This window comes from Colletotrichum aenigma, assembly GCF_013390185.1.
Source record: "Colletotrichum aenigma strain Cg56 chromosome Unknown KSG_Cg56_contig03, whole genome shotgun sequence".
Lineage (NCBI taxonomy): Eukaryota > Fungi > Ascomycota > Sordariomycetes > Glomerellales > Glomerellaceae > Colletotrichum > Colletotrichum aenigma.
The window spans coordinates 3,386,532-3,406,100 of NW_023500909.1; the positions used below are offsets into that span (position 1 = coordinate 3,386,532).

Consider the following 19,569-nt stretch of genomic DNA (forward strand, 5'->3'; position numbering starts at 1 on the left):
CGCGCCATCTCTACAGTGTATTTACGGCGGCACTGCGTAAGCAGCCTCAGGTACGACACCCGCCCACTGTTACCGCTGTACCCTTAACAAGGTCGGTAAGGTGGACGGAACGGACTGGTCTCGCGGCTGCCCGGGGTGTCACGGGCGCAGGGCGAGCAAAGGGTCCGGTGTGGTGGGAGAGACGGTTGTGGCAGCGCTTGCGGCAGGGAAGATGGGATCCACAATTTCCACATTTCTCGAAGGACATCCCACCAGAGCGTTACCCCTCCTACGTCAACTTTTTTTGACGTCTCGGCCATTGGTCCTTTTTGCGACGAGGAGCGCGAAAAAGACGAAGACGAGTCACAATTGCGATACTCGCAGGAGTGGGACCAGCGCATCACCAACTAAGTCCTTTTAATACGTTTGAGCAGACCGGGAAGCTCATCGGTGCCGGCAGAAGCGTGGATAGACGAGCAGAGACCAGAACGAAGCCATCGCGTCCGCCCAACCCCTCCTCCCCATGACCGAAATTCGACCGCCAAAGAGGACCCACGATCTCGACCTCGACCAAGACCCATCACCACCCCTTCCCGAAGCGGCCCCCTCCCCTTCGAAGCACACGACCGCGACAATGTCCAAGAAGAAGGGCCTTATCGCCCTCGGCTGCGAGGGCTCCGCCAACAAGCTCGGCATCGGCGTGATGCTCCACAACGGCTCCGAGTCGACCATCCTCTCCAACATCAGACACACCTTCGTCTCCCCGCCGGGTCAGGGCTTCCTCCCGAAAGACACCGCAAAGCACCACCGCTCCTTCTTCGTCCAGATCGCGCGCCGCGCCCTCCGCGAGGCCGGCGTCTCCGTCGCCGAAGTCGACTGCGTATGCTTCACAAAGGGTCCCGGCATGGGCGCCCCGCTGACGAGCGTCGCCGTCGCGGCGCGCACGCTGTCCCTTCTGTGGGACAAGCCCCTGGTCGGCGTGAATCACTGCGTGGGACACATCGAGATGGGGCGCACAATCACCGGCGCGCAGAACCCCGTCGTGCTGTACGTGAGCGGCGGAAACAGCCAAGTCATCGCGTACGCGGAGCAGCGGTACCGAATCTTTGGGGAGACACTGGATATCGCGGTGGGGAACTGTCTGGACCGGTTCGCGCGGACGCTGGAAATCAGCAACGATCCCGCGCCGGGGTACAACATCGAGCAGCTGGCCAAGAAGGGCACGCGGCTGTTGGAGCTACCGTACGCCGTCAAGGGGATGGACTGCTCGTTTTCCGGCATCCTTGCCAGCGCGGACATCTTGGCGGCACAGATGAAGGCGAGCCAGGCCAAGGGGAAGGAGACGTTTACGCCAGCAGATTTGTGTTTCTCTCTGCAGGAAACGGTGTTTGCCATGTTGGTTGAGATTACCGAACGTGCCATGGCGCATGTGGGCAGCAACCAGGTTCTCATCGTTGGTGGCGTCGGCTGCAACGAAAGACTGCAGGAGATGATGGGCGAGATGGCCAAGGAGAGAGGAGGGAGCGTCTACGCGACGGATGAGAGGTTCTGCATTGACAACGGCATCATGATTGCACACGCTGGCCTGCTGGCTTACGAGACAGGCTTTAGAACATCGCTGGAGGACAGCTCATGCACGCAGCGATTTAGAACAGACGAGGTCCACGTCAAATGGAGAGACTGATGCCAATGCGCTCGGTTAACACGGCGTTTTAGGGTCGTCACATTTCTATCGTTTCCATGCCTACGCGATCTTCCTAGCCAGCCAGCTCTGGCTGGATGGTACCAATTCTGGTCACCGCAGCTTGCCCCAGGTCGCCCCTGACATCGCTGCCTAAGATCCCAAGCAATAGACTGTCTCGACCTCAGTCTAAAGAGCCACCTATTCGTCTGTCGTTGTGGGTTTGTAAATGATTGTCGTTACGTACTGTGCGTGAAGTCAGTTTTTGAGCAATGCTTTATTAGGAACTGCTGCTTACCTTGTTCTTGTAACGAGTCGTTGCTGAAACTGCCAAGATGTTGTTCTTGATGCTGCTGGTGGCCAGATGGTTCAGGACAGTGTGGTTGGGCATGTTGAGCACGCTGTTGTCATCCTTCATGAGAACCGCGGCGTTCAAGATAGGCTTGCCCAGGAAACCCGGAAGACTGGGGGGCGTCGGCAGCTTCTCAATAGCTGTTACAGCATACTGGTAGGCTGGCGAATCTTCAGGTTGGTCAAAGTCGACCAGGTACTTGGGTATTTGGTGGAAGTATTGACTTGGCGACGGCACCTCCTTGCCCTTGGGGGGTTTCGGCTGTTCTTCGCCCTGCGCTGCCTCGCCCTTGGGTGCGCTCTGGTCGCTGGCCACGGTACCGGGCGCGGGGACGGGTCCCGGCACCACGGGAGCCTTGGCGGGGAGGTCGTCGGCGCTGACTTCAATGAAGTTGACAAGGTTGTTTCCAAAGTCCACAGTAGTCGGCAAGTCGGGCGAGGTCTGCATGATTCCGTCCACCAAGAACCTAACATGATGTGTACCCGGAAGAATGTGTATCGTGCCCGCGAATACGCCAGGTTGACCGTCCCTATTCGACAGAGCTGGGTCAGTAACATGCTTTCTGATAATACGGCCTGCGCGCGAGGCTGGCTACGAAGAAGGCAACTCTAGTGGCGGATTCTGACACCACTGGGGAGCCACGAGTGTAACGCACACTTGGCTGAGACTCAGACACGCAGAAGTGGGACTTACACGGGATGTAATCTTTGTTTCCGGTTCCATTGGAAGATTGTTCCCGTAACATAGATCTTTCCTCCTCCTCTGCGCCATTCGAGGCGGGTCGGCACGGTGGGCCTTGTCTTGTCAACGAACAACTCCTCGCCATCCTCCTCGTCTACAGTGGTCGTGCTCAGCGCCGACGACTTCCTCGTCATGCCATCCGAATCGAGGGCTTCCACCTCGGTCACAGAGGCCTCGCCCTTGTCCGCAGGTGCGATGATGGGCGAGCCGGGAGTGTGTATTTCCTCCTCGATAGGCAGAGGCAGACGAGGAGGGCGGGTTATGTACGACATGTCATTGACACTGTTGTTGGAGACCAAAACTGGCTCAATCATGTGAGCGGAGTAATGCGACCTCAGGGAGGAGGATTCGGTCGGTACGCTTGGGACGTCTACGGGCTTGCTGGGCTCATCGCGGATGATGTGCTTGCTTTCCGGTGGCTTCGGCTGGGGAACGGAGGTACTCGAGCTCGAGGAGGGAGAGCCGGTGGTGAAGCTGGAGATGGGAATGGATTGGAGGGGCTTATTGGCCTTGGTGACCGTGGAGCCCTGGGCTTGAGTAAGGGAGGGCTCAGGCGGGGCAGCGACTCGCTCGGCGGAGCGCGGGGGGATGATGTGTTTGGACTCCCGCTTGTGATGATGGTGCTTGGGTGAGTCCTGCGACGCTGGGGCGGATGAGACAGGCGTGGCAGGCTTGGAGGACGAGGAGGGGTTGTTGCCCATTTTGTCGTTGGCTTTGCTTCTTCCAGATTTGTTCGTCGGGTGGGACACGACAGACTGAGCCTGAGCCTGGTCTGGGGTGTGGTTCGGGGTACCCTACCTGGCCAGGCCGACGGGAGTCTGGATCTGCCAGTATTCAGGTGAGCGGGCGTGTGACGTCCGGCGGAAACGGCACCTGGGATGCGGTGCAATCGCGGGATTGCTGGCGGGTTGGGCTTCGGGAGGCGGTGCCGTGCTGTGCAAAGGGCGCGCAAGGCCAGCGCAGTCCAAGGCAGTGCTGGACAGCGATTCGGCGGACGGGCGGTTGAGAGATGGTGAGGGAGGTCGCAGCAGTCCCAATCTCGCACTTCCACGTTGGGCAAGTTGCTGCGACTGGCGTTCGTGCGATCCTGGTTAGGTAAGGCGCGATTGCAGAAAGATACCTAATCGCGGGGTTGTGAGCTGATTATCGCATTCTCGAAGGAGAGACGACAACGAAGCGACAGGTTCGACGGCGGGCAGAGGGCGGGAATCTGTGGTCGCGGTTGTGTCGTGGGAGGAGGAGGTCGCGTACCGGTCGCTGGTGGATGTAGTGACGAGAGGCGAAAAGGGCCGGCTCGTTATTTTTTTTGGTCCAGAGATTGGATGAGAAGTCAAATCAACAACAGGCGAGTTGGAGGGGGTGGTGTGGTGGTGGTCAATTACCCAAGTTCCCACGCAGGTGCTAATCTTCCAACAAGTTTTGGGGGAGGAGGGGGGCGTGGACTCCGCGGAGGGCAGTGGCACTGGCAGCTATTAAGCTCTACAGGGCCGGTACTCGTAATCGCATACTAGAGAAGGTGGGGACTAGAGTACTCATGGGCATCCGCTTACCCGATACCTGACATGGCCCTTACGTGCACCTTAAGCTGGGGGCGCCCCTGGGCACTGCTGGAGCTGGCGGGGACTACCTCACTCCAACGGAAGGCTTGCTTGACACCTTGAGAGAGTGAACTTCATCTCAGGTCTCCTCTGCTCGCGTGTGCACCAGCCGTCGCTCTATCAACCACCAGCTAAGCCAGGGAATGTGCTACCGTTCCATCTCATTTCAGCCAGCCATCGCATCTGAACATCACGACGCTCCTTCACCCCGGATTCCTGTCTTTCCCCCCTTTGGACCATCCTCTTCGCTACAATTGCAGCTATTATCCTGAGTAAACTGGATCAATCGCCATGCTCTGAAAAGCACAGGACTGTTCTTACACGCATACGCGACTCTTCGTCACTGACAACCAAACAACATATTCACGGTTTCATCATCTTCGTAGCAGCATGGCCTTGGTATCGTACACGTACGGCGTCGTCGCCGTGGCTACTTTTCCCTTGCGTCTAGCATGGAAGCCCGTGGCTTTGTTCATCAATTCGGTGCTCATGCTGCTCTCACCCCTGATATTGATGGGTTACTTCGTCGTTGGATGGTGTCAAGCTGTCATCGACTTCATAGCTAGTCTTCAAGTAAGCTGATCTCCCTTGAAAGCCCTTCCTCTATCCTGATACTCTGCTAACACTGCAATCCGGCCAGCCTCTCTATACTTTTGTTGGTCTTTCCAATCACTTGGTATCAAATCTTCGTGTGCTAATCCAACGCAGCTGGCCTGCGGTGCCTTCATCGGCATACTTGCTGGCTTGACCATGTCGTGCACGTCCAGCATCATCACTACAGTCCTTGGCATGCATGACAGAGGCTACCAAGGTCCGCCAGCAACACCTGCGCCCTCGACGCCATCATCAGAACGACCAGGGACCGGTAAGACCGAAGATTCGTCGTCTTATGAGACCGATTGGCAGCTGCTCAACAAGCCACCTCCTAAGCGCCGCAGGAATAGGCCAGGTCTTTGGTCTCAAACCATTCACGAGGAGGACGATGACGATTCTGAAATTTGATAGCAATCCGGGCTTTCTTTGATATACCCTACATCGTACCAATGCACTCATGAACATAACAGAGAAACTTTAATGCCAGCCTTGTTCGGGAGTGTGCCTCCCCCCTCAAACGCCTGTTCCTGTGTCCGCTCGATTCGCCTTTTACATTATCTTGTTGTACATCCAGGTGCTCGTGCCAACGAAGAAAAGACTCATACCCGACGCCGGATGTGCCTAGACCAGCTTCATCGTCAGTTCCAGCGCCTCCCGCTGGCTGGTGGAATGATTATATTGCCCTAAGGTTCCGCCGATTACCTATTTCGAGCACTATACTCAGGATGGTGAGCTGTGACTCGGTCTTCACGAGTCCCGTTTTCGTTTTCCCTATCTGCGGTATCCGTCTCGCTCACGGTCACGTTCTCTCATTGGAGATCGACTGCGACTCCTAGTCCGGCGATCCCAGTCTCGATCATGCCATCGCTCATCCCTACTGTTGCGTCGGCGTTCTCGCGGGGGCCGGTCATCCCTGTGTCGTGGGCCGTCGTCCCTCCCATAGCTTGGGATGTAGGTGTCAACATCTGGTCCTGGCCGTGGCCCTCCACGGCTTCTGGGTCGTCGGTCTCTATCCCTGTCCCGGTAGCCGTCTCGCTCCATTGGGCCGCCGTTGGCATATTCTGGCGGCGGAGGCCTAGGCGGCAGCCCTCGTTCCCCACGCTCGCGCTGCCAAGCTGGTCTTCGTTCCTCGCCGTTCCGGTGCGGTCCAGGAGCATTTGAATGGCGATTTCCGTTCACACCGTTGCGATTTGAGTAATTCTCGGTATTGTTGAAGCCGGCATTGGCACCGTGTGCATCGGGACCAATGCCCACTGTCCCGCCCTTGGGTGCTGGAGGTAAAGCTGCTTTGCGGTCATGAAACTTCCGTCTGTCCAACTCGTGGCTGTCTTCAAAGGTCGGGAGATCATCGGGATTCGCTGGCATGGGGGCCATCTTAAAGTAAGGGTGGTTCAGGGCGTCGGCGGCGTTAATGCGAGATCGCCAGTCGAGTCTGAGGAGTTCTTTGAGGAGAGATATAGCCCCTGAGCCGTATTCTCTAAATCTTGTGGATAAACTGCCAGGTCTCGTACGCGGGGAAACGGCCTCGGCGCCAGGAAGTGTGTTAAATAGGGGCATGTTCTCTGGCGTGGGTGATCCCATCAAGTCCCAGATAATGTCTAGCTGGTGAGAGTCACTCTCACCCGCCAAAATCGGTTTCCCAACCAGCATTTCGCCAAAAACGCAACTAGCCACAGGTTAATAGTCTGAAGAGTGAGATTGTAGGCCTTGGATCTTACCCAACACCCCAGACGTCAATGGCTGTTGTGTACTTCTTCAGGTGAAGCAACAGCTCAGGGGGTCTGTACCATCTAGTGACGACAAGGCCAGTGTACTCCCTCTTGCCCTCCCCAGCACCGTGCCCTGACTTAGGCGTGGGTCCCTCGTAGTGTCGAGCCAGACCAAAATCTGCAATCTGGAGGATGCCCTTATTGTTGATGAGAAGGTTGGCGGCTTTCATGTCGCGGTGTAAGATGTGGTTGTCGTGCAGGTATCGGAGGCCCTCCAGAAGTTGTAACATGTAGCACTTGATCTGAGGCTCGGTAAAGGTGACCGAAGGGTTGTCAAGAAGACCAGAAAGATCGTGGTCCATGTAGGGCGTGGCCATGTACATGATTGGCCTCTTGCGCTTGTCGCCTGTAACAATCCGCGTCAGGAATTGTTGGTTCGGAGACGAGTGACTCAGCAGCGACTTACTGGCTCTCTGGGGATGCTCGACGGCCATGTCCACTAGCTGCAGGACGTTCTTGTGTGATAAGAGCTTGAGAAGCTTAATCTCGCGCAGCGCCGTGATGGGGAACTATCAATTGTCAGATGACTGGGCGGCGAACTTGGCATCCAAACTTGCATACCCCATCTTTCTCATGGTGCATAATGATCTTCTTGAGGGCAACATGGGCTCCCGTCTTCTTGGATTTCGCGCGATGCACCTCACTGTCGAGCTAGGATTAGCACGGAAAGCGCGCCGTCGCAGGGCGAACCTACCCAAAGGTACCCTCACCCAGCTTGCCAAGGAGATCGTAATCTGTGATTCGCGAGCATCCTACAAAGCTTGTCCTGGGGCGCTGGTGTTGCATCGCAAAAGTGCGAGGCGAGTCGCTGGCGTTGGGCGCGCTGGACTCCATGATGGATGGCTGCGTTGCGCGGCAAGAAGCGGCGATCGCGACAAAAGATTGACGTGCCAGTTCTTCAGGTCGTATGTGCGAGATGGTTATTAGCGGAAGGTACCGATCGGTAGCAAGCGCATTGCTAGGTTCGAAATCGAACGCAAAGGCTATATCGCAGCGGGCATCGGTGAAGATTGTGACGGGCGTTCTTCGACGGAGGGAAATGTCGTGGTTGCTGTCTCAGCCTGCCAACTTGCTTGAGGATGGAGTATGGATTGGTGTCGGGCGGTGGACATGGCAGAATTCACGTCCCAAGATGGCGCGGGAGTTCCACGTTGGTCTGGAGGCTCCGTAAGGGGTACGTATCTTTTCTTGCAAGGGCCGGTACGCTCATCTTTATTTTTGTTCCGAGCTTCTGCGTCATCGTCCGATGCTGGGCTCCAGTTTCTGCAAGTTGCAGTCAGTCTCATTTCAGTCGATTCCAATTCGCCATCCAGCGGCAAGCTTGATGCACTTTTTCCAGCCCGCGAAAGACTTGGCATGGGAACAGAATGTAATCGATAAGGATTCGATGCCTCCTTCTGCCATCTCAACCACCTCAGCACCCGCAGCGCCCGTCAACGTGTCTAGACCAGCCATGCCAGGCTTCGTTCGAGGTCACGCAGCTGGCGAGGTCGTTCTGTTACTTAATTATTACCCCATCGCTGACCCTGCCCGCCATCCGCTATCGGGGGCCAGTCCCATCCTCTCTTCCCCGCGGTACACAACTCGCATCCTGAGTTGTTGTATCAAAAACTCAACTCTTTCGCCTTATCTGTCGCGATAAGGTGTCTCTTCAGAGAACGAGGGGCAACCTCGATATTTGCCCACATTCCCTTGTCCTGCCTTATCAGAGAGTGTCTTTCTTTGTCAAGCACCACCACGCACTGATCTCGTGTCAGCTCGAGTTACTTTAGATCCGGCCAGGAATTGCCAGACGCCATCCGCATACACCACATGCTCTTCCATGTACCATTCCCTAGTTGCCCATCCCGCAAATGACTTGTTTGACTCGCCATCCGGCTCCACTCCCATGCTTTCACCATCGCTAACCGCTCATCATGGTTCTCTCCGTTAGACAAAATTTACAAAATTTTGCACGACCCCATGACTTGACCCAGTCGTTGCCATATTGCTCTCCATACAAAAGCTTCTGCCCCTCCATACTTACCCCGTGCCCCTCAACTTATCTGTGGAGGCGCCAGCAACTGATAAACTCCCAACTTCAACTCTTTCTTTGTACTGTCGTTTTCTTATCCGACGAAGCCTCTCATTGTCTCACAACAAAATACTCGCAAACATGGCATCCCAAACCCCCGCCGAGAGGCTCCTCCCAGAGTCCAACTACCCGGAGTCCAGAGTCCTGGTTATCATGACAGGCGGCACCATCTGTATGCAACCCACCGCCGACGGTCTCAAGCCCATCGGAGGGTTCCTGAAGAATGCCATGGCCCCGCGCCCTTCATTCAACGACAAATCGTCGCCTTCAGGTAGGTCATTTCTCGAGGGCACTCCAAGAACGCCGTAGAGCCATGTTGGCCACCGCTGTTGTCTCGGGTGCAATAATGAAAAAAACAAAACGTGCAGCCCTTTTGTGCACTCTTCATGTCAACTCTTCGCGCGAGCCGAACGCTCTTCTCTGCTACTGCATCACGTCATACAGAATACTTTTACCGCGCCTTACTAACGATAAGTAGTGCAACTCGAGGCTTACAAGAATGGCCAAAAGGTTGTTCTGGACAGCTTGAGGACACCACCAAGCGCCTACTCCCGTCACATTCGTTACGGCGTCCTGGAATTTTCGCCTTTGCTGGACTCGAGCTCCATCTCAGCCGAAGGCTGGACGGAAATTGCTCAGACCATCAGAGAAAATTACCGTCTCTACGATGGCTTCGTGGTTCTCCACGGCACCGACTCCTTGTCGTACACGGCTTCGGCCCTTTCTTTCATGCTTTCTGACCTAGGCAAGCCGGTTATTCTCACCGGTTCCCAGGCCTCCATCTTCGCACTCCAGTCTGACGCCGTCGACAACCTCCTGGGCTCGCTCATCATCGCAGGAACCTTTGTCATTCCCGAGGTCGGCTTGTTCTTCCACCACAAGCTGTTCCGTGGCAACAGAACAAGCAAGGTCTCTTCTGCGGCCTTCGAGGCTTTCGCCAGCCCCAACTGTGAGCCTCTGGCCAAGGTCAATGGTCTCGGTATCGATGTGAACTGGCCCATCGTTTTGAGGCCTACCAGAATTGCCGAGCTTCAGGTCACCCAGCACCTCGACACCGCCCACGTTGCCTGTCTGCGCGTGTTCCCTGGTATTAGGCCCGAAATGCTCGATTCGGTCCTCCGTGTCCCTGACTTGCGCGGCCTCATTCTCGAAACGTTCGGCATGGGCAACGCCCCCAGCGGTATCGATGGCAGCTTGACAAAGGTCATCAAGAACGCCGTGGACCGTGGCGTCATCGTCGTCAACGTCAGTCAGTGCATGAGCGGCTTCGTGTCGCCCGTCTACGGCCCCGGCACCGAGCTTGGCCGTGCCGGAGTCATCTTCGGCCTGGATCTCACCGCCGAGGCCGCCCTGACGAAGCTGTCCTACCTGCTCGCTGTGTCCGGCCTGTCAACGGCGGAGGTCAGCGCACGCATGTCCCACTCGCTCCGCGGCGAGATGACAGAAATGGCACTTCCGGTATTTTCGCACCCTTCCGGATCGCTCGACTCGGTCGTGTCGCGACTAACCGCGACAGAATCGGCATTTACTGTCCTCGGCTACGCCGTACGGAACGGGGATCTGAAGACGGTCAAGGAGATCCTGGACAACGACGCCCAGCGCGAGCTCCTCAAGATGGCCGACTACGCCGGCAACACGGCGGTGCATCTCGCGGCCGTCGGGCCCCAGATCAGCATCCTGCGCGAGCTTCTTACAAGGGGTGCCAGCGTGCACGCACGCAACCGCGCGAACAACACACCGCTGTACCTCGCGGAGAAGACGGGCAACGAGGAATGTGTCAGGTTGCTGAAGGAGACGGGCGCTCACTTGTGGCAGGACGAGGCGACTATTCTGGATTCTGTTCAATCATCTCAATCTGCATCTGGAGACGGAGTTCAAAAGTAGGATCATGAAAAGTTGTGCTTTTGTGTGTTTGCAGGCGTTGTTTAGTTTTGAGTTTCATTAGATGGCATATCTCGGCGATGATGAGAAGAAATAAACCAACCTGAAAATTGTTTCAAGTTTAAGAATAACAAGACGTAAATTTTCTGAAGAAGGCATACATTCCATCCGAACAATGAAGACCTGACAGACAGTGTGAACTGCCATCACCGCCGTCACCGGATGCCGTGGCGGGCTGCGGGCTGCGGGCTGAATCGGCCCCACTCAGGCCGGCGCCGCGCTTGAATTTTTGGGAAATTTCACTTCAGTACCCTCCATCAACAGCTTTCGTCGCTCGTCATTGATTTGCTACCCCCCGCGCAATCCACGCTTCGAAGCCCAAAACGTCCTTTCCTTGACCCTTGAGTCTCAGGGATACCGATTTGCGACCGTCTACACTTCGAACGCTTCACGATCCCGAGCAACGTTCGACACACCACTTTCGTCCACTCGAACCACACAACCTCCACAGCGAAAATGGCAGACCAGACAACACCCACGCTCGAGGGGTCGCCCGAGCTTCACGGCACCCCTCCCCTAGTCCACAACTTCTGCATCGCCGCAGCCGTCCTCTCTCCGGTCATGATGATCCTGCCCCCGCGGCGCATGGACTGGCGCTTCTTCATGCACTCGAGCATCTTCTCCGCCTCGACGAACCAGCTCATGTACGACTGGACGGGCCAGTCAATCTACCAGCGTGTCGGCGCCCGCTTCGAGGCCATGTTCCCGACGACTCTTCCCGACCAAGCACAAAAGACAAGGCAGGCCCTGCGCGAGGAGCGCATGCGTCGCGAGGGCCTCACGGAGGAGCAGATGCGAGCCATTGAGTACAAGAAGCGCTCCTTCGCGGAGAGGATATGGTACGGCAAGGAGCCCGAGGACTGGGACAAGAAGCGTGGCGAGGAGCACGCCAAGGCGTTGGCTGAGGGAAAGGGATTGGGAGACCTGATTGTGGGTCAGGTCAAGGAGGTCTGGGACGGCGAGAAGGACAAAAAGACCGAGGCGGATAACAATGACAAGAAGGCATGAGTACACCACGAAGAAGAAAGAAAGAAAAGGGGTGTAGGATTAAAATTTTGCGGATTGGGAGCTGCCGCCTGTTGTGGCCATCAGAACGTCTACGTCTGTCAAGCAGCGTTCTGGCTGAGTGGGAGCACTCTTGGCCTGTTGAATATCTCCCCTTAAGTACTGTACATTACTATCTAATAGAGTAACGCAACGCCGGCCAACACACAGGTTTTGGCTTGCCTCGACTTCCCATTCCAACAACACCACGGATATATGCTTCTGATCGCTTTGAACTTTTGATTTCCATTCCGCCCATATTATTCGCTGGACGCCATCACGCATGCGCGCTGTAAACCTTTTCCTCCACTCGTAATATCCAGTAAACCCTCGCCATTCTTCATACTCCTTTTCCCCTCCCTCCGCTGATTGGGAGTTCGTCCAGCCTCAGAGAGGCTAATTTGTCTCCGAGGCAGCTTCCTGCCTGCGTCTCAGGGCACCTTTTTGTTTCTGTTTCTTTATCTGCTTCTGCTTCACATTGTCGCTTCGTCCTCCTTGGTGCTTACCCTTGCCTTTGCCCTTTACCCTGCTCTGTTGCCTTGCAAGCTTCTTGGACTTGCGAGCGTCGACCTTTTCGTCGAACAGCTTGATCCAGGCTGCCAGCAAGGTCTCCACCTCGTCCTGGCGCTCATCCGAGTCGGCAGGAATACCGAGCTCCTTCCTGATTGAGATACGATGTCTGTCAATTTGCATCAGACGACGTCTCGCAGCCCGGTTGAGGCCATCGCCGTTCACCGTGCTAGGTGCAATGGTGCTCGGCGCCACCGATGTGTCCCTCTCGGAGGCTGATGGGTTGGCTGTATCTTCGTGCGCGGTGGTGTGCTTCGTAGGGTTCACGTCGATGATGAAGGGAAGTGGCGCGGCCTCGGCCTCAGGCGCGTTGGAAGACTCGGGGGCGGGGGCGGGAGCGGGAGCAGTTGAGGGTTCGGCAGGAGCTTCGGTCTCCTCCGCCGCTGACTTGGACTTTCTGGATCCTCTCTTCTTCTTGGGCTTCTCTTCGGTTTTCGCCGGTGACGCAGTCTTCGTCTCCGGGACTGGTGTGCTCGCCATGGATGAGGTCGCTGACTGGCCTGATGCCAGCTCTTCCCTTCTTTGCTTTCTTCTTGCTGCCCTTTCAGCACGGGCGTCGGCGGCAGATTTCTTGGTGTCTAATTTGGGAGCCGGAGTGCTGTCTACGTCCATAGCATCGCCCTACTCCAGACATTAGCACGGCAACGGCTGAAGACGTGGGGAGTCGCTCGTACCACGCTTGTGTCGAGCTTGGCGCCGCCCTCTTCCTTATCAGAGAAGGACTCGATGCGGGTAGATTTCTTTCCCATTATTTCAAGTAGCAAGTCGATTGAGGCGATAGAATGCTTATTGCTTCAAAAATGACAATACGTGACCGGCTCGAACAAATAAACCATAGGCTCGAGCTTCTCGAGGGGATGCAGAAAAAAAATTATTGATTGCTTGCCCAGGGTCTTATCTTATCGGCACGTGATAGAGGCCGTTGAAATGAGCAAGACGGCGGAAGCATCTCCGACGACCGATATTGAAGCAGCCACCCAGGGCCGTGTTGGCGAATGAGGTGCACGGCCTCCAGCTCTTTGGATAGGGCTGGCTTCTCAGTGGTCAGTCAAGGGTTCTTGGGAACAAGCTCAACCAACAACTAGGTGCGATAACGACGACATGCTGTCAGGCTAGACTCGGGACGGCCTGGGTCGCACGCCCACGAGCTGTGAATAGGAGGATTGGACCAAGAGACTCATGGTTTCTGAGTGCGTCATCTTACGGGCTTGGATGTTTATTCGTGTTTCCCTCGTGTATCGGTCCCTAAGGCAGCTAGTGGAGGTGGCTTGCCCCCGCGAGCGAAAACGGGCTCTGAGTGGCTGAGGGCTGAGCCACCAGCTGTCGTAAGTTTTCAGACCCTGCACGCGTCGGTGGGCTGACGCCCTGCATGGTAGGTGGTCTGCCGTGCAACAGTGGACGATGGCAAAGGCAGTGGTTGATACCCGCCTGATTGACGGTTGATTGATGGGTGACAGCTCAATCACTGAACTTTGACGACAGCCTCCCTCGTACCCTGGCGTTGTCTTGTGCTTTTCAGATATTTTCGGTCTGAGAAAAACGAGCTGCGACACGCTCGCGCCAGCATCGGATCCGGCGGACTCTGAATGAAAAGGGAGGCTGACAGGCGAAAGGGCAGATTCCTCAGAAAGACGTTGAGACCGCGGGCGGGTGCCGCGAATTCCACATTCCGGACGGTCATGTCCATGGGGTCCATCTGGCATATTGCGAGCCTTCCCGAAAGGTTTCTTGGGCTCCCCGGATATCCGGGCATGCCTCATGGCTGGGCAGCGGGCTTGTTGGAAAATTAGCTCAAGGGGAGGCCGATCGAAGGGAAAAGGTTGATTGCCGCGTCAGGGCGGTCCTTGTCGAACCGCGGCTCATGGGATGGAAATGGAATGAACACCCTATGCTGGCGTTGCTCCCTCAACGTTGTGGAATGGCCACGGTTTTCAAGGGTCATGACTCTGGCTGTTGCTGGCAATGCGGTGATGGTGCCGCTCTGCGGAACGAGTGTCGGAGCTGGGATGGTGCCCGCACTCTGCATGCAGTCAGTGTGCATGGGTCGGCAGTGGAAGGCGATGGATGACATTTCATCATCAACGGTGGTGGTGGTGCAGGATCAGCCTCTCGACGGTTGGGAGGATCTCAAAGTTGCTGCTGTGGCTTCCGGGACGGAGACAAGGTTCTGCTGACGGTCGGTCGAGACTCGAGGATCCCAACACTTGCCATAGCGATCGACTGCCAGACGAGAGCGATGAGCGGTCTCCTGTCTGGAGTTAATGGGAGGACACTATCCACATGGAAAGCGACTAAGAAGGGTCCGATATCCGGGCCGACGATGAGCAATAGCAATAGCATCCCAATATTACCAACTGGCAGCCTGTTGGAGGTTGGCAGAGGCAAGGCGACGACGACGACAGCGACGACATCAACTCGATCAACCTCAGGCTGGGATGGGTCCAATGCGAAGTGGACAACGGACTCACAGGCAGGCTGGATGGAGATGACGAGCGAACGGTAACAACCCACAAGGCCAGAAGGCAGGACAAGCTGCGTTACGCAATGATCTGAAACTTGTGGACCCCTTGTTCCAAACTTAGCATCAGAATCAGCACACAGCTGCCAGCCTGAAGCGCGGTGCCAGCTGGGAGTGATCATCAGGACCTCTATGCGGCTGCAGAGTCCTGGCCGGCACGAAGTGGTGGAGAGTGGCAGAGAGTGCCAGTCAGGCGCTCAAGGGGACCTAAGACGGGAGAGGCTGGCGATGCTGACACAGCCTCAAAAGCCGGGACTACTGCACGCCTTGCTGCACCCTTTCTGCTGCTGCTGCCGCTACTGTTGGCGCGCTGGGATTGGTGCCTGCGGGCTTGCTGTTGCTGCTGTCTCCCACACTCCTCCCCCATCCCAATCAATCATGGATCCCTCTTACGCCGTAGTCTCCCCTCCAGTGGATGACTGCCATGCTCACTCGCGCTCACACTGCCTCCCACAGCCAACCACCAATTCTCCTGGGGCTCCCTCTCTCACTTGGCGGGCTGGGCAAAAAAAGCAGAAACAAGGCCGGGAAGGCATGCGTTTGAGATGCTGGCTTGTTTAAAAGAAAAAGGCTCCTCTCCTCCCCCCCATCCGTCACTTGGAACGCGTCCTGCTTGCTTCCTCCTAGATCCCATCCCCTGACCTGTGAACCTGGAACCTCCCTTCACTCGTTATTTCCTCTGTTTTCTTATTGTTGTCATAATTCCAGATTCCCCCCTCGTGTCACCAACAAGCTCCCCCGCGCTTCGACACTCGCAACCACCGTCTCTTACTGGTCCAATCATCCGAAGGCACCCCTAAACGAGACAGCACGCACACCCAAGGCACCTCCCTACCTTAGCTCAGGTCGTCGTAGGTTGTTGTGCACAGGCGCATCCCAGCCCGCTAATTCATAATTCACCACCTCCTGGGTGAACCTGCAATTACAAGCCTCACTGCTGAGCACCCTCACCTGGACCCAAAGTCGACTTCACTAGTCGGGAGCAATTTGCCTGCTACCGACCGGTCCACAAGAGACTTTGCTCACCTCATCGTCCGCCAAACGCCTCCATCTACCCAAAAAAGCACCAAGAAGGCTTAGCTCAAGCATCTTCTAGCAAACTTCCCGAACAAATACCCACGTCTCCCCAAACCTTGGAAGAGACGACCACACGACGAACACACACACCTTCTTCTCGACTTCCCGCTGTCACATTTCTCCGCGTTTGGTCCCCTTTTCGGTACCTGAGCGATTCCCCATCGCTCTAGCCCGATTCGACCCATCGTCAGCACAGCCAAGTTCCAGCTCGGCCCTCCAAGCTAAATTCCTCGCCCCGACAAGACAAAGTCGCCCAGATCCCCATTCCCCATCATCTTCCCTGGGTATCCGTAATTCAGAGGTGCTCTGCCCTCCTCCCCGTCCGATCATGGCATCCAACGATTACTACCACGGCGGCAAAACCCCCTCAGCATCTCCGCCACCTGCAGCATACTACGCCGGCAGTGCATACAACAACATTCCCTCTACGAGCTCTACGCCCGCGCCTCCTTACAGCCAAATATCACAGACCCCCGGTGCTTCCCATCCGCCGCCACCGCGCGTGAACACCGTCTCGCCTTTCGAAACAGTCTTTGACGATCATGTCTATCCAGTAGACTCAACGCAGGACGGATTCCGACACAACGCCAACGGCACTCCCCAGCAGAACATGAGCCCCCAGGCTGTGAACAACCCGCAACGCATGAACACCGTCCACACTGTCAACACCGTTAGTTCTGTCTACAGCAGTGACAATCCAAACGACCCGCGCAACATGCAACCGTTGCCTCCTCTGCCACAACAGCCAACTGCCTACCATCGCGATGGCGCCTACAACCAGCACGATGGCGTATACGACCAGCACAGCGCGTATGCGCAGCCCAATCCCTACGCCCAGGATACTGCCTACTACGGTAACCAGGCCGTTTCTCCGGACTCGAGCAGGCCTCATGTAGCAGATGATATTCCTCTGCAGAGCCGGCAGGAGACCCAGCCCAAAGATGTGGAGATGAACGACAACGACCATGTCTACGACGCTCCCCAAGGAAGCCGCCGCTCGAAGAGCCGCCGCGATAAGAGCAAGGTCGGCTTCGGTCAGTTGGGTATGTTTGGCGCGGACAGAAAGGGCATCCCTTGGGTGGTATACGTCTTCACCCTGGTCCAGGTCGCGGTGTTTATCGCCGAAATTGTCAAGAACGGTAAGTCTGCAAACTCACAAATCGATCCGGATATTGGTACTGACGATTGGTAGCTCAATTAACCGGCTCGCCCATCATGACCAAGCCCAGCTTCAACCCCATGATTGGACCTTCTACCTATGTCATGATCAACATGGGTGCTCGTTACGTCGCCTGCATGCACAACGTCAAGGGTATCCAAGACTCCAACACCTCGTTCACGTGGCCCTGTCCTAATTCGACATCTTCCGACGCCAACAACCCATCGAACCAGTGCGGACTCGGTGATCTCTGTGGTTTTGGCGGAGTTCCCGAGCCGAAGTTTGAGGGCCTTGATCAGAGTCCGGAGCCTGACCAGTGGTTCCGCTTCATCACGCCCATCTTCCTGCACGCAGGTCTGATCCACATTGGATTCAACCTGCTCCTGCAGATGACGATTGGCAAAGAGATGGAGATTGCTATTGGTTCGATCCGTTTCTTCCTGGTCTATGTGAGCGCCGGCATATTCGGTAACGTGATGGGAGCAAACTACGCCGGCGTCATGACAGCTTCAACCGGTGCTTCGGGTGCGCTCTTCGGCGTTATTGCGCTGACGCTACTTGATCTGCTGTACTCCTGGAAAGACCGCCGCAGCCCCGTCAAGGATTTGATGTTCATCATGCTGGACATTGTCATTTCCTTCGTTCTTGGTCTTCTGCCAGGCTTGGACAATTTCGCTCATATTGGTGGTTTCCTTATGGGCCTGGCCCTCGGCATCTGCGTCCTACATTCACCCAATTCTCTCAGGCGCAGACTAGGCACCGACCCGTCCTACGCTTCAATGCAACTCAACCCCGCCAACCAAGGTGCCGGGCCTTCATTCTTGAGGAACCCGGTTGGTTTCTTCAAGGGACGCAAGCCTCTCTGGTGGGCTTGGTGGCTTGTCAGAGCAGGCTTCCTGTTGACTGTCATCATCGTCTTCATCGTTTTGCTCAACAACTTCTACGTCTACCACAACACCTGCAGCTGGTGCAAGTACCTCAGTTGTATAGTAAGTTTACCCTCAAAGTCTATGGTATGGCTTCCTCTCGCTAACACAGCCTCTAGCCTGTCAACAACTGGTGCGAGCTGGATGATTTTAAGCTCACGAAGAGTTCATGAAGATGAGATCTCAAAACGAAGACTTGGCGATGGAACGCCACGAGTATGAATGGTACCGTATGCATTGGGTTACGCACTTGACAAGGGGGTTCCGGTTTTTGCATTGCTCAGCGACGGCGTCCGGTTCGGTATGGGTATTATTAAAGGAAACATGGCTTCCTCCCTTGCTTATTCCCACAAATTGCATTCATAGAGAGCCAAAAGTCGCGGCTGGTTGCAGGGCTTTCATGCTGTTGCCGAGCTGACAAACGGCATGAGCACCAACGGTTGCAACGTCCGAGGACGTGTTGATGCAGCGGTGCCTTGGCTACCCCGCAGATCATTCGATGGGCTGGACAACGTTACGTACTCGGAACCTGGCCTGTCATAATGAATAGAATAAATAAACATTGAGCATTACCTGCCGCTCTGCTGTGTCCTTTTTCGTACCTGTCCCTCTCTTCTATCGTTGCGTTCGGGCCTCTCGGACGTCTTCATGCATCATAGTGCCGGCAGTTTTGAACCGCACGACATCGAGTGTTTCGAGGTAAGACGACTCCCGACAACCAAAATCGCCGATCTTTATGATGATTCTTTTTTGCATGGCTTAGCTGAGCGGCTGTGACAAGTTGCAATTGATGCCTCGAAGAATGGATATCTGAACATGAGAAAATCTTACTTGCCTTGCGCTATGGTGGCTTTAACCAAGACACATTACGGATGCTAATTATTAAGTATCCTAGGGCGGCGACCGAGCTCAGCATTTTTGTTGTTCTCAGAATTCTGGTTCCTGTACGAGAAAAAACCATTCCTTGTCTCCATTAGTGTCTACTGATCAAGGGCGCTGGTTCTGGTCATGGTCGAAGTTCTGTTCAAGTTTCCCAGTATTAACTGGTCTTGGTTAATAGTCTACGAAATGTACAATATGTTTGCTGTTTGTTTGCATTAAATATCTCTGATTGACTAAGTGCTGCCACTAAGGTGACTGATAATTGCCATGTAAGGCCATGTGTTTTTGTTGGTCGGTAGATTTATGGTGTCATACGCCAAACAGGCACGACGACGACCTAGGCAGGATGCATGGCTGATGCCAGTCTTCTACATCGAATGTTTTTTTTGTGGTTTCCGATTCCTTCCTAACTACTCTATATCAATATTCCATTCGTCTACATTGAATGTTCAGGATGATATGGACAAAAGCATGCTCAAAGCAGTCACAAGTGCAGCTCTCTACTTCCTATTCGGTGAACGGTCGGGGTGCTAGTGGCTCACCGAAAGGTGCCTAACTGTCGCGTCTGCAACGTTACCTTAGTCAGCAGATCGCGACCCCCGGCTTCAATTAAGTTGTGGGTCCGTCACGCTACACGTCTTCACGTCAGAGGCGCGTCTTCCAT

The 19,569-nt window shown here is 55.5% G+C and overlaps 8 protein-coding genes across 8 annotated transcripts; 5 read left to right on the plus strand and 3 right to left on the minus strand.

Annotated features, from left to right (window-relative positions):
* Positions 1 to 502: 502 nt before the first annotated feature.
* On the plus strand, positions 503 to 1,663 carry KAE1 (tRNA N6-adenosine threonylcarbamoyltransferase; the record flags this gene model as incomplete). Its single annotated transcript, XM_037320128.1, has 1 exon — positions 503 to 1,663. The coding sequence occupies one exon, from the start codon at positions 503 to 505 to the stop codon at positions 1,661 to 1,663; it is 1,161 nt and encodes a 386-aa protein (XP_037181225.1).
* Positions 1,664 to 1,861: 198 nt separating this feature from the next.
* Positions 1,862 to 3,454, minus strand: GAL83 (SNF1 protein kinase subunit beta-3; the record flags this gene model as incomplete). The annotated part of the gene is made up of 3 exons (XM_037320129.1): positions 1,862 to 1,906; positions 1,959 to 2,541; positions 2,706 to 3,454. 3 exons carry the CDS (start codon positions 3,452 to 3,454, stop codon positions 1,862 to 1,864), a joined length of 1,377 nt encoding a protein of 458 aa, XP_037181230.1.
* A 1,287-nt stretch (positions 3,455 to 4,741) lies between these two features.
* On the plus strand, positions 4,742 to 5,353 carry CGCA056_v004875 (uncharacterized protein; the record flags this gene model as incomplete). The annotated part of the gene is made up of 2 exons (XM_037320130.1): positions 4,742 to 4,924; positions 5,060 to 5,353. 2 exons carry the CDS (start codon positions 4,742 to 4,744, stop codon positions 5,351 to 5,353), a joined length of 477 nt encoding a protein of 158 aa, XP_037181081.1.
* Positions 5,354 to 5,754: 401 nt separating this feature from the next.
* Positions 5,755 to 7,548, minus strand: BUR1 (Serine/threonine-protein kinase BUR1; the record flags this gene model as incomplete). The annotated part of the gene is made up of 6 exons (XM_037320131.1): positions 5,755 to 6,060; positions 6,125 to 6,611; positions 6,664 to 7,060; positions 7,121 to 7,223; positions 7,276 to 7,357; positions 7,409 to 7,548. 6 exons carry the CDS (start codon positions 7,546 to 7,548, stop codon positions 5,755 to 5,757), a joined length of 1,515 nt encoding a protein of 504 aa, XP_037181228.1.
* A 1,321-nt stretch (positions 7,549 to 8,869) lies between these two features.
* On the plus strand, positions 8,870 to 10,672 carry Aspg (60 kDa lysophospholipase; the record flags this gene model as incomplete). The annotated part of the gene is made up of 2 exons (XM_037320132.1): positions 8,870 to 9,059; positions 9,267 to 10,672. 2 exons carry the CDS (start codon positions 8,870 to 8,872, stop codon positions 10,670 to 10,672), a joined length of 1,596 nt encoding a protein of 531 aa, XP_037181229.1.
* A 513-nt stretch (positions 10,673 to 11,185) lies between these two features.
* On the plus strand, positions 11,186 to 11,737 carry CGCA056_v004878 (uncharacterized protein; the record flags this gene model as incomplete). The annotated part of the gene is made up of 1 exon (XM_037320133.1): positions 11,186 to 11,737. One exon carries the CDS (start codon positions 11,186 to 11,188, stop codon positions 11,735 to 11,737), a length of 552 nt encoding a protein of 183 aa, XP_037181231.1.
* Positions 11,738 to 12,169: 432 nt separating this feature from the next.
* CGCA056_v004879 (uncharacterized protein) lies at positions 12,170 to 13,092 on the minus strand (the record flags this gene model as incomplete). The annotated part of the gene is made up of 2 exons (XM_037320134.1): positions 12,170 to 12,964; positions 13,018 to 13,092. The coding sequence occupies 2 exons, from the start codon at positions 13,090 to 13,092 to the stop codon at positions 12,170 to 12,172; spliced, it is 870 nt and encodes a 289-aa protein (XP_037181232.1).
* Positions 13,093 to 16,266: 3,174 nt separating this feature from the next.
* CGCA056_v004880 (putative rhomboid protein) lies at positions 16,267 to 18,196 on the plus strand (the record flags this gene model as incomplete). The annotated part of the gene is made up of 3 exons (XM_037320135.1): positions 16,267 to 17,077; positions 17,131 to 18,086; positions 18,143 to 18,196. The coding sequence occupies 3 exons, from the start codon at positions 16,267 to 16,269 to the stop codon at positions 18,194 to 18,196; spliced, it is 1,821 nt and encodes a 606-aa protein (XP_037181704.1).
* Between the last annotated feature and the right edge of the window lie 1,373 nt (positions 18,197 to 19,569).